Source organism: Charadrius vociferus, unplaced genomic scaffold (assembly GCF_000708025.1).
Source record: "Charadrius vociferus isolate BGI_N301 unplaced genomic scaffold, ASM70802v2 scaffold259, whole genome shotgun sequence".
Lineage (NCBI taxonomy): Eukaryota > Metazoa > Chordata > Aves > Charadriiformes > Charadriidae > Charadrius > Charadrius vociferus.
Window position 1 is genome coordinate 6,694,040 of NW_009661368.1, and position 12,573 is coordinate 6,706,612.

General features: G+C 52.1%; 1 protein-coding gene across 1 annotated transcript in view; it reads right to left on the reverse strand.

Moving 5' to 3' along the window:
* Window positions 1-856: 856 nt before the first annotated feature.
* SLC17A9 (solute carrier family 17 (vesicular nucleotide transporter), member 9) overlaps window positions 857-12,573 on the reverse strand; it is a 23,925-nt gene continuing 12,208 nt past the window's right edge. The window contains exons 3-14 of the mRNA XM_009893576.1: window positions 10,505-10,797; window positions 8,807-8,946; window positions 8,030-8,129; window positions 7,101-7,231; window positions 6,180-6,276; window positions 5,185-5,281; window positions 3,011-3,098; window positions 2,694-2,728; window positions 2,014-2,129; window positions 1,485-1,540; window positions 1,130-1,159; window positions 857-1,020 (exon numbers count right to left, since the gene is read on the reverse strand). Coding sequence (XP_009891878.1) covers window positions 857-1,020; window positions 1,130-1,159; window positions 1,485-1,540; window positions 2,014-2,129; window positions 2,694-2,728; window positions 3,011-3,098; window positions 5,185-5,281; window positions 6,180-6,276; window positions 7,101-7,231; window positions 8,030-8,129; window positions 8,807-8,946; window positions 10,505-10,797 — 1,347 coding nt within the window. The remainder of the gene's footprint in view (window positions 1,021-1,129; window positions 1,160-1,484; window positions 1,541-2,013; window positions 2,130-2,693; window positions 2,729-3,010; window positions 3,099-5,184; window positions 5,282-6,179; window positions 6,277-7,100; window positions 7,232-8,029; window positions 8,130-8,806; window positions 8,947-10,504; window positions 10,798-12,573) is intronic.

A 12,573-nucleotide genomic window follows, 5' to 3' on the forward strand; every position in this document is an offset into this window, starting at 1 on the left:
ACTCCAGCTTTCCTCCGCTCTCACGTTGGAGGTGGTCTGCCTTGGCTCAGGGCTGGACTCAAGCGACCCGGGAGAGGAGGGAGCCCTTGAGCTCTGCCTTTAAGCAAAGATGGGTTTCCACTGGTCTGAGCCGTCTGCTCGGCAGACCCCCGGCTCAGCCCAAGCGCCGTGAAGGCAGTATTGATGCAACCTCACGCCCCCGGGTCCTCAGTAGACATCCAGCCAGATTTCCCCTGAAGGGAAGCCTTGAATTCCTCTCCCAACCCTGTCTCTTCTACCCCTGGCTTTGTACCGGTCGAGCAGACTGCAAAATGAAGGCACGCGAGGGAGGGTTAAGGTCAGAGGCACATTTGTTTGGATTATTCCTTCCATGTAGTTCAGAGGACACATGTTGTGTGGCAGCCCGAGAGGTGGCCATCCTCCCGGCGGTCACGGGATGGCAGAGTATGGAGGGACCCGCTCCCGGCATGGCGAAGCAGCCCCTCAGCGAGTGACCGCGCCGGGGCAGAGTGTGCAAACCACAGCTCCCGTCGCAGCCAAGCCGGGTAAGCTGCTTTGGCCACATGGATATTTGTCCAGTAGACATGGACTGGGGCAAACCGGTCACACGGGCTGTATCCTCACTGGAGATGTTGAGCTGGACGGCTCTGCAGGCCACCAGCTATGCCCTGAGCAAAAAATGAACTATACATTTCTTTTCTCCCACGGGTTTCATCCAGACCCATTATGTACTTGGTCTCAGTATACTTTTTTCCTGTTAAATACCCAAAAAAACCCCATGTTCTTTGGCACTTGTGCGACAATGACACGCAGACGTGGCACTCCCCGGTCCTTTGGCTGCTCGCTGGACTCATCTCTAGAGGTCCACATAGGCAGAGTCTGTGTCCACCCTCTGGGCCTCTCCAAACACGAGGAATGCACAGAGGCCAACGCTGTTAACAGCAGCCACCAGGTTGAAAACAGAAGTCCAGGAGCCAGTTGTTTCAATCAGGTGGCCAGCCAAGTACACGCAAACGACACCTGGGATGGGAGAGAAGAGAAAGAAATGCAAAGGCTGTGGGGCCGGATCCTGCCCGCCTGCCGGGAGAGGACTCCCCAGGAAAGGATGAGCTGCAGGAGGGTACTTTACCCAGGAGGGCTCCACCCGTATTCCCAACACCTGGAAAGAAAAGAAAGGAATTGTGTATTAGAAACCCAAAGACACGAGTGGCTTTGTCCGGGCTCCCACCCGACGCCCGGTCCTGGGACAACCGACCCCCATCCCCATCCCCACCCCTCGGTGCTGGCAAGAATTTGGCAAAGGGCAAGGCACGTCGGTGCGGTTCCCTGTCCCCGGCAATGGCAGGGACACCACAGAAGGAAGCTGAGGCTGCACATAGACGTGTCACACAGCTACTCCTGCCCAAACCTTAATGGTGACGACCACGTCCCCTCCCGTACACGTCGCCTCTCCGGCACAACCGAAACCCCGCCGGACTCCTTACCGAACAGTAAGCCGGCACACGAGGGGGCCAGATCCTGTACGTTTACTGAAATGCCGCTGGGGAGAAACAGAGAGGGGGAAACGGCAGTTTTAAGGGAGCACTGTCGCTTTTTCATCATTTACACAGAGTTTAGTCTGTCAAACAAAAGGAAGGGTTCCGGGACAAAAAGTGGCACCAGCCGGAGAAAGGGGGACGGAGGCTGAGAGCGGAGCAGCACAGGAGAGTACCAGTAGGAAAAAGGTTCCACTCAAAAGCGTTCAGAAGGGCCAAAATGCAATTCCCCTCCTGCTTCATCTCCCTAATACCCGCCGGTCCAAGCCCTTCCCCACGCTAGAGGTTTGCTGGATCGTTTCCAGCCCAGCGGGCACTAAACTCCACCGGCCTCGCAGGGACCGACATGGGATGCTCTGACCAGCGCCAGTTCTTGCTCCGACAGTCACGACAGAGACAGCCTCCTCTGAGACCCCGAAATGCCGAGGGTGGGATAAGAGCTAAGGGCCGCAGCTACTGTCGTTATCAGGCTCGTTACCTGTGGTTAAAGGTCTGAAGTCCAACAGAGGCGGAGGCGAACACTATCGCTTTGCAAAAACTGGATGTCTGGCCCAGGCACAAAGCAAAAATGCTTGAGACGCCGGAGCCAATGACCTGGAAGAAAGGGAAAATTAAATACCACAGCACATTTTCTGTGAGGAAGAAAGCAACTCCTTTCACGGACAAACTGTTCCCTTTTACAATGGCAAGAGCTCGTATGCACCAGGTGCTTCTCAAGCCGTTTTTTGTCCCGGTGTCCTGCTTTTCTGTGCCAGAGGGCTGTCCGCAGGGATGTGACGCTGCGGAGCAGAGAGCTGTGCTCTCACCCAGCACTTCTATTTCTGCTCACCCTTGTATTGCTATCTCCTCAGTATCTGAGGGGTCATTTGGAGTGACAGCGTATGGTTGGCCTTTGCCTGTGAAAGAAAACCTCTTTGGAACGCTCACAAATCTCTCTGCTCAACATTACCACTGGTCCACGCTCCGTTCCTCAGTCAGGGTTTTCCTTTGGATTTCATTTCCCATCCCCACTGACCATGAGTCTATCTCAACGCTACAGACCTTTTCCCCTTTCCACCTATAACCACCACCCCCAGCTCCACACCAGGTCTCATCTGCCCCACAAGCAGAGCTCGGCAGGCAGCTCAAATGTCACTCCAGCGGCTTCAGCCCTCTTACCTGCATGAACTTACGAATGGTGATGGTTTTGTACCCTGGAAGAGAAAGGAGAGTTGCGGTTAAGCACAGGTCACCAGGTCTCCTGTTCAGATGGCCAGATTTCATCTCCAGGTGATGTTGTGGCTGAGATCAAAGGGAGCCCCAAACACATGGATGGGATTTGGACCCTGGAGTGTTTATCCTGCTTTCATATCAGAACATCACGTTGTCTATTTGCTGGATCTTCTTCTCCCTACCAACAATCCCACCGACTCCCACCCAGGTCCTCTTTCCACGTCACATAAAATAAAGAGAGGAAAAGCCAAAAGAGCTCTTACCCTGGTTGATTAAATGATCCGACAGAAATCCACTGAACAAGCTTGTTGGAATTGCAACCAGCCAGGGCACTACGTTAAACACCCAACCCTGAAAGGGAGCAAAAATCAAGAGAGGTTTGCTGGCAGAGCTGAGTTTGTTTGCAAATATTTTATTTTCTAGTCTGTGATATGTGTAGAAAGGAAAAAAAAAATATGGAAGTGATGAGGACTTCTTGCAGGACCTCTGCCCGTTTTGCACGGCAAGCGCTCAGCAACGCCCTGCGCCGCTCCAAAGGTGGCAGGCGCATCATGGGGCTGTAGCACTTGTAGGTTTGCTGTCTTTCCTTCTACCCCAGTGACTCTGCCTCCAAGGGAGAGGCAGAAAGCTCTGTCTGCTCTGGGAAAGAGAGATTAAACGTGGTGAAGTTTACTGTTCAGCAAGGGGATGTGGCAGAGAGCCACAGAGCCCTGGAAAGCACGCTGTAGATTCTACTCTGCCCCATGGGTCACCCAGAAAGCTGTCGGCAAAATTTCCAACATCAGCTTCAACCTCGTTAGCAGCGTTACTGTGAAGCTGAGGGAACATAGCTGGATTTTCTAATGCCGGGATTAGGTAACATTACGGGTAGCAACATACTTTGGTCTATTTTCAATTAAGCAAGCTTGCTACAGTTGTAATCACAGATGATTACTGGTCATCTGGATTACAGCTGCTCAGAGGTGTTTTGGTGGGCAGATCCCAGGAGGAGCTGAAGTCCATGTGGGTTGGGCTGGGTTTCACCTCAGCTGGTTGAACCTACTCATCCATCCATCGTCCCCCACATCTCCCTCTTCGCTCAGAGCCCATCACCCCGTGGCGGCATCCCTCCCTTCCTCACCCTGCTTCAGCATCGCGGGAGGGCTGAACAATCAGGGGTTTGAATAATCCTGTTTCAGCTGCTCCTGGAAATCACACCAGGGTCCACCTGCGCCTTTCAGTGCCTTTGAAACTTTGGGTCTTGGTCACTTCTGAAAACGTTACCCCAGAGGGCTTGCGGGGCAGTATCTCCGGTGTCTGTTAACACCAGTTGGGCTTGCTCAGCAAGTCAATCCCAACGCACCGAAGCCACCCTTGTCTCATCCCTACGGCCCATCGCCCCGAGCAGCAGGAGCCAAACCCCTCCATCACCTCCATCCAGGTGGGCTGGATGGCAGCTCACCTGCAGAAAGGGACTTTGACCAGTAGGTGACATAGGTTTCCCACGTTAAGGATTATCATCCAAACTTTAAAGTCAAGCATCCCCAAGCCCATTTTCATCAAAATGTAAGAAGCGATTACGAGATGCAGAAACGCTATATAGAGCATCTTACAGAAGGGCACCGCCATATAATGCGTACCAGATGGTAAATTACTGCTGCACAAGCACGTTACCCGAGGTGCACAGATCTTGTCACAACAATATGTTTGCTGGTTTAATACATGATTTTAATATAAATATCAAGTATGCCATAAAGCACCTTACACATGTGATATGAAAAGGCATTTGTAAGAAGCTCTGGAAATGATAAAAACCTAACAGAGCCATTGTGAAAAAGATCGTCTGAGTTTCTGAGAACAAGATCAAGATACCAGCTCTCGGCCCAAATGAGCGTTGCCCAGGTTTCAGAAAAATGGGAACAATATTTGTGCTGAGGAGAGGGAAGCTTTCATAGTATTTTTGAAGTACGCATTATTAACGGCAATTATCATTTGCACAGGCAGGTCTGAGCTATACAATGTCGGTGCAGTTAAAAACCCCATGAAAACCCAGGAGTGAATGGGTTGGTGTTCATTTGCAACAGCATATTGTCATGAGCTCTGTGCCATTTGAAAACCATCCTTCCCTGAGAAGAAAAGCAGCCTAAAACCCAAATATAACCCTATCTTCCCTGCCTGGAAGGTGCCCCAGCTCTGTCTCCCTTCAGCATCCCTCAACAAGCAACTACAAACCAGCCTGTGCTGACCTGGAGGGAGGATGCTCGCCAGCACCTCCGAATGAGTGTGGAGGGGGGCAACGGCTCCTCGCCCCACGGGAAAGCCTTGACCCCCTCCTGCCTCCCAGCCGACTCCCACCAACACCCTCTGCCATCATCTTCCTCCCTAAGCAACCCGTTCCGGCTGGCACCACCACATCCGCACAGAGACCGGCGATGCCGATGTCCCACAGCCAACTTACCTTGGACTCGGGGAAAGTTTCCTTAAAGAAAGTTGGCAGCCAGGAAAGGAGAGTGAAAAATGTGCTGGCCGTAGAAAGCTGAGCGATGATGACAGCCCTGGAAATACACAGCGGGGAGGAAATAATCAGGAGCGACGGGTCACACCGGGTGGGAAACAGACACTCGAGCGACCCAATATTTCAGTTCCTGGTCTATAAATAAATCCCTCGCAGCGCTACAATTGCTTCTTGAGATTTTTTTTCATAGGCTGCTTCTCCTTTTGGCTTGCCGCTCGCAGCACTGCTCGTTCCTTCGCTGCCCAGGCGTCAGCCCCTGGGTTCAGGTGAGGTTCACTGCAGCGGCAATTCGAGTGCATTTCCCACCAGTCCCTTCCAGCGCTGCAAGAGCTGTCCTGCTCCGAGAGCTGCTGTTTGGGAGTTTCTAGGGATTTGTTATCGGCAGATGCTCCATGGCTATGCAAGGCAGGACTGGGCTTGCCTCCCTGCAGCCCCATCGCCCTCCTCCCCAACTTCAAACAGCACTTGGGAACACGCCTGGATGAGCTGCAGTACCGAATGCAGCATCCCAAAGCGAAAGTGGCTATTAAAAATGTTTCTCCAGCAATGGGAACACAGCCTGTGCCACCCAGTGCCCCTGAGCCGCACTTCTTAGGAGCCCATTACCAGCAGCACTTCTAACAAGACCGGTAGAGAATCTCTCTCCGGAGGAGCACACAACCCACAGAGGGCACAGCCTGCGAAGGAGGAAGATTTGCCAGTAACAGTCAAGCCTGACACTCCTCTGGACAGAACATAAACCGCCTTTTGTCAAGCTTACCTTTTCAGTTCTTTATTCATACAGAAGGGGTTAGAAAACCTGGTCGTATTTCCCAAATATATAAATAAGTGGACAAAATACACATAGGCGGAAGAAATAAGCAGAGAGAGGAGAAGAAGCCCTTGGAAGGAGGAGGTCCCCGACCCCGCTGGCACTCGCGGCCACTGCGGCTGCCTACCATATCGGCGCCTTCTTAAACAGCTGCTTCCAGGGAACTTTGGTCTGCTTGGGTATCGAGAGGCCTCTCATTAAATAATCTACGGGGATGATGAGTTCTGCGGGGAAGAAAACATACAACGGAAAGCTCTGATCAGTAATTTTCTGTGCAGCTGGAGGGAGCTCTGGGACACTGCTGTACAACTACCTTTAATCTCTTTCTAACTCTTTTTTTGGCAACACCAGCATTGGATGCTTATGAAAACACCTCCTTATCTTGACCAAAATTTTTCCACTGCATCCACACACTTCCCCATCCAGCCACTTTCACTGATTTGTTCTACCTCTTGTTATAATTAAACAGAAATCTCTTTGGGCACGGACCAGGGTTGGCTTTTGTGCAGCACCGGGCACGCACCAGGCTCCCGACGAGCTGAGCTCCTGCACACCACGCTCGCACTAATAAAGCTGTAACCAGGTGTAATGGCTTGCCCATGTGCGGAATTACTCCCAGATGGTTATTTGGGAAGAGATATTCTGGATTAACTGGTTTTTAAAAGCTCTATGTGTAGGTGCTCTTAGTTTGGAATAAGTATCTTGCCCTGCTTTAGCTTAATCCACTTTGAAGATCACGCTCTGCTTGGTGTTTTCACTGGTGCTTAAGAGTACTGAGGAGTCAGATCAGGCTCTTGACAGGGATATAATCCAGCGTGGGACTTGAAACCAGCAATGCAGGAGCTCAAAACCTTGTTTCTGGGTTTAGCACCTTGGGCGAGACACCGCCTGGATGACAGAAGACATCTGAACAAAAGGTCTCGGTGTAAAACCAGGCACGGTCTTGGAAAGATGGGGGATGCACAGAAAATAACCGGGAGGTCCCACTCGGGTCCCGCAGCCTCAGGAGCGCGCTGGCAGCCCGAGGGATGCGGGCGGCTGCACTCACCCTTCTCGCTCAGGAGGTACTTGCAGGTGCAGTAAACCCAGAGCAGAGTGAGCAAACCGGAGAAGTAGAAAACGCTCTCCCAGCCGTACCAGTCCAGGAGGAGAGACCCCGCACCGCCGATCACCAGCGTCCTGCAAGGGAAACCACGCTGGTTTAGGAGTCTGGGAAAGGGCTCAGAGCGCCTGGGCGGCGGGCGTCAGCGGGGGATGCTTCCCGGGGTGGATGCTGCGGGTCACCGAATGCACTCCGAAAGAGCCGTCGGTCGCGGCGTGTGCAGGCGCTGCCCTCCTGCCCCGTCACCCCGTGACTCTGCAACCTGCCCCGTTCCCCGCGTGGCGTGGCGGGATCCTCAGCGGGGGGGGAGAAATCGCTAAGGGACCTCGCGCTCGCCCGCCCCGCGCTGAAACGCGCTCGTCAGGGAAAGAAAAGGAGGCTGCTGGTGTGCGGAAAGGATCTCGGGGAACGTATAAATCGGCAAAAGAAATGAGTACACGGGAAAACTAAGTGATTAAACACAGCGATATTTCTACTCGGCTTTTAAGCAACCCTTTCATTTAGAAAGGAAATTCTCATGGAGATTAGCAGAGAGGGGGAAGTGATATTGTCCCCATTTATCAGAGAGGACAGGTGACCAGTCTCAGGCTGACTCTTGCTCTTCCTACCGAATCAGGCTGTTTCCCTTAGTAATTAAATGTTGTAGACACTCTTCAAAGTCTGGCTTGAAAAGAAAGAAAGAAAAAAATACATAAATCCTTGACACGCACGACAGCAACAGCCTGAGGCTGCCTCAGCTGCCGCCGGTATCCGCAAGGACCCAGGAATACACATGTACTTTGGGCTGCGAGTTTTGCCTCCAACTATTTAACGGCATTTCATCACGTACGATGTCCGGGGACCGTCACTCACTGCTCAAAGCCTTTAGAACTTACCCAAACTGGGAGCCAGTCCCCACCGTGCTGTAGGTGAAGGCTCGCTCGCTCTCCCGGACCTTCTGGGACAGGAGGCTGGCCAGGGACGGGAAATACACCCCTGCGAGCAAGGGGAGCAAGGCAGGCAGCAGTCAGGCTCCTGCGCCCTCGTGAGCAAGTCAAAACCAAATTTAAAAGAGCCCGCAGGAGCTAAACACCAAGACAAAGCAACGAGACCTTTGGTGAATTCGAAACAGGGATATAAAATAAAATAAGTCAATTCATCGCCATGAAAGGTGCGTTTGTGCCTTCTCCGTAATCCCCCGTTTCATCGTCACCACCACTACTGTAAACCCACCAGTGCCAACGCACTTATCCCAGCTGTCCTCCAGCGCGGCAGCTCAACAAGAGGGAAGGAAAATCATCCGAAAGCTATCCGAAAGTTTTGGCAGAGACCAATTTTCCCCAAGTACTTTGAAGGAGTTTTAAAATGGGGAAAATCAAAGAGGGGCACTGATGATTTCCGAAGCCAGCAGCTCATGTCTGGCAGAGATCTCCACAGGGATATGATTTGCCAGTGACTTTCACTAGAAATGTCACTTTTTCTTTTTTTTCCCACAGAAGTCGTGGATGTGGAGGCAGTTTGGAGGCAGAGGATTGCTCGAACACGCAGGAGAGGCGTTCGTGCACCGCAAACCTCATGATTTGTGTCCCAATTTACTGCCCGCGAGCACCCCTGCAAGGAAGCCCCGCGGCAGACGGACACACAGACAGGCGCGCTGAGGACAGGGGTCTCACCTTGCAGCAGCCCCATGAGGAACCTGGAGGAGGTCATAAAAACGAGGTGGGCAGACGTGACGTGAGTGAGCAGCGGGGTGAGGACCGTGAGGAACCCCCAGGCCGACGCCGAGAGGAGGAGGACTTTCTCCCCTCCTATTCTGGAAGACAGAAAACGCGTTATCAAAAACGAGCGGAGGGCAAAAGGGCAAAGCCCCCCAGTCAAGCCTCAAGTGTGCTTCCCAGTTTAGCCTGTTTTTAAGAGCAACCCTTGGGTCAAACCTGTTCTTCTCCTCTTACAGATGTCTTTATCCCTCTGGGGATCATCTGACCTCCTCCCTTCCCACCTCCCCTGGAGCAGGCGGCCACTGGCGTCGCCGGGACACTGGCCACCAGCACACCCCACCGCACCGATGCACTCCTGCCACTGATGGAGGGGAAGCCCGAGCTGCTGTCACCCTTCTGCTTTTCTTAACCAGTGACGGTGTTTTCTCTTCCGTCTGCTCTTTTGCATCAGCTCTGCCTGGTAACATTCGGGGTTTTTTTGCAGGCGTTTGCTTGCGAACTATTAAGGAACGTAATTAAACAGCATAGTGCACTGCACGGGTAATGCGCTCCTTCCAGGCATGTGTCCCTCACAAAAGATTGCACAGGAAAGCCCTCCCTGCTAAGAACCGGGCGGCTGGGGAAAGGAACTCGAGCAGGTGATTACGCAGATCTTTCCTTACAGCTAACTGGGGTAGTTGGTTTTTAATTGATATGAGAAAATGGAGACACCTGGTTTTCCCAAACGTGATGGAAACCGCGATGGGGGCTTCCTTGTGAAAAGACTGCATGGGAATATTGGGTGGAATAACTGGAGGTGCTGAACTGAGAATGGAGATAGACTACACAGATCAAATAGAAAAAAAAAAGCTGTATTCCTTGCAAAAAGGAAATATTTTCTTCTTGCGGTTAGTGATTGCAGCTATAAACCCTTCCAAATGGCCGACCGGCACCACTGGGATTAAACAGTTTGTTAATGGACAAATAACACTCCCAGTGAGCAGCAGCTATGAACTATGCACAGAGCACCAGCATTTATCACTTCTCTAAAATAAAGTCTGCTTTACACCCACTATTTCTTTCATCAGCTTAACATGTAAGCTTGTAGGTTTGCTTTTTTTATTCCAATTACTGAACCAGTGCTAAAAACAACCTCCCTCAGAAAAATTATGTGGGTATAAAAGTGCTCTTCTCTGTTTCCAGATGAAGAAAAAAAAACAAAACTAAAACCCTGTGTGTGTCTAAGCGTCCATTAAAATGAGCGCAGATGTCTCCTGGCCGCTGCTCTGCAGGAACCCCGGAGGCAGTAATGGTCGTGTGGACACTCCGGGTGTTACTTGGGGATTTCGGCTGTGCAAAGTCCTTCGGTGCATGCTGCCCTGTAAGCACAGTGCCAATTTTAAGACCCAAAGATCAAATCGGACAGTCAAAACTACACATTTCCTTTCAAATCAGAGCTACAGACCCTGAGTGAGGCTGATGTAGAGACCTCAGAGCAACCTGCAGTGCCCCAAAGAGATTCTCCCCAGGGACATGCTTCACCCTTCCACCCCATCACTGTCCCAGGGTGAAACTCGGCACAGACACTGTCCAGACTTGAACTGAGAGCTCCAAACAAAGCTGTGTCATTAAAAGAGCCCGAGCAGAGGAAAACGTGAGAATAATTTCCAGTACTGATCACTGATATGTCCTCCGATAATCTGCGTCAAGCAGTAGCCCCAGAAGAAGCTGCTGAGCACTATGCCGGACTGCTTCTTGTCCCAGTCGAAGTGGGTGCTGAGGGCGACGGCGCAGACGGGCACGGTGACGCGGGCGCAGTACAGCAGGCACGTCCCCAGCAGCAGCATCACCGTCCAGACGCGGGACTCGGGCCTGCGGGGATGGAGAGGAAGGTGGGCAAAGGGCAGACGGAGCGGTCCACCCGGTAGATCCACGCACGGCCAGGATTTACGGCGCTGACTGGTTCGCTTGCAAAGCACAAGGAGTCTGTCTTGATCAAATAAAGGTCAGCTCAGTCCCCCCGTGGCACAGCGGTTCTGACGCAGAGCGTATCGCATCTGGTGGCTTTTGTGAATGACACTAACTTTCAGCCCAAACCCTACTGGACCCCAGCAGCAAAATAACGCCTGTCTGTAAGCGGCGAGGTGGAACAGGCTGCTCAGGCATCACTGACTGTGAGAAAGGTGGGGAGAAACCTGGTTTGCTTGCTTTTTTGTTCCCCAAACAAAAGCTCTAGAAACTGTTCTTTAAAAGATAAGGATAACAAAGGAAAGGTCAGTGCATGAGGTTGGGAGCATTTGCATGAGACACACTGTCTGTGCAGCAAACATTTGTTATTTGGCATTCCTACCCATTCCCCACGGGAGACGATGCTGTGTGTGTATGCGCGTGTGCGTGTGCGTGTGCGTGGGTGTGTGTGTGTGTGTGTGTGTTACCCTTCCCAAACAGGAGGGAGATGGAGGAATTATGTAGGGAGAGACAAGACACGATGGGGCAGAGCAGCCCAGAGGATCCAGCCTGACCTGATAAGAAATTTAAGATAATATTAGTAATAATAAGTTAACAGAATATATTTTTTTGTACGTGAATACTCAGCCCCAAGAAAAGTGCTCCTGCAGAAGATACGGGCTGGAAATAAATAGGAAGGCAATTTTCCCTGCTCCAAATCTACAATGTGCTTCTGGAGCAGAAACCCACATTTTGCTGCGGACTTCAGGCCCCGCGTGTACGGGAACTCCTCTGCCTTCCCGCGGCCCCGCTAACGTCAGTCCGGGTTCCCCTTTGCCCGTGAATTACAGAGTTAAAAGCTTAGTGAGAACACCCACTATTTGTGTTTGGTTATTTTTACGCCCAGAGGCCAGAGCACAAAGCACTGAGCAAACAGACTCTCTGCTCCAGAGATGACGGGGGAATTCGCTGTACCGGGGCATCAACCTCTGTGCTTTCCACCCCACTGAACGTACCCACCTTCTGCGCGGGAAACAACCCGGGTCACCTCTTCGAGTGAAATGAGCATTCATTTCTCTGTGCTGGAATTGTGATCGATGTGGGTTAATCCCACACGGCACAAAACCATCTATAAAGGTGTCAAACGGCCCGTCACGGCGGGAGGCAAAGGAACAATGCGCAGTAAACCACGCCGGGCAGCCGTGCCCGCTGGAGGTGGATTTATCGCCGTTTCCCGATGAGGCAGATAAGCAGCTCAGTGCCAACCTCTGGCAGGAGGAACTGGAAGTGTTTCAGTTGGTGCTTTGAGGGTTGGAACCGTCATTACTGAGCACACGTACAACCGTACAAAATAACACAGGAACTAGAAAACCTCATGTATCTTTGCTGGAGGAATAAGCAGCCAAGGGTTGACCTGCCTTAGCGGTTTGAACACTCCTGGTCTTACGCCGAGTGGCAGATATGCAGCAATCGTAACGTAATTTGCTGCAAAACCAAAGGTGATTTGTTTTTTAATCACCAGCTCCGGGAGCAGCAGCTCCGCCGACTTCAGCTCACTTCGGCAAAGCAGAGCGAAACCAAAGGCTCCCGGGCACCGCCAGCGCGGGTCAGACCAACCCCAGTGGGACGGTGCGGGCAGGCGGTTTGGGGTATAATTTGGCACAAATCCAGGCTGGGCAGAGAATGGATGGAGAGCCGCCCTGAGGAGAAGGACCTGGGGGTGCTGATTGATGAGAAGCTCAACATAAGCCGGCAACGTGTGCTCGCAGCCCAGAAGGCCAACCACATCCCGGGCT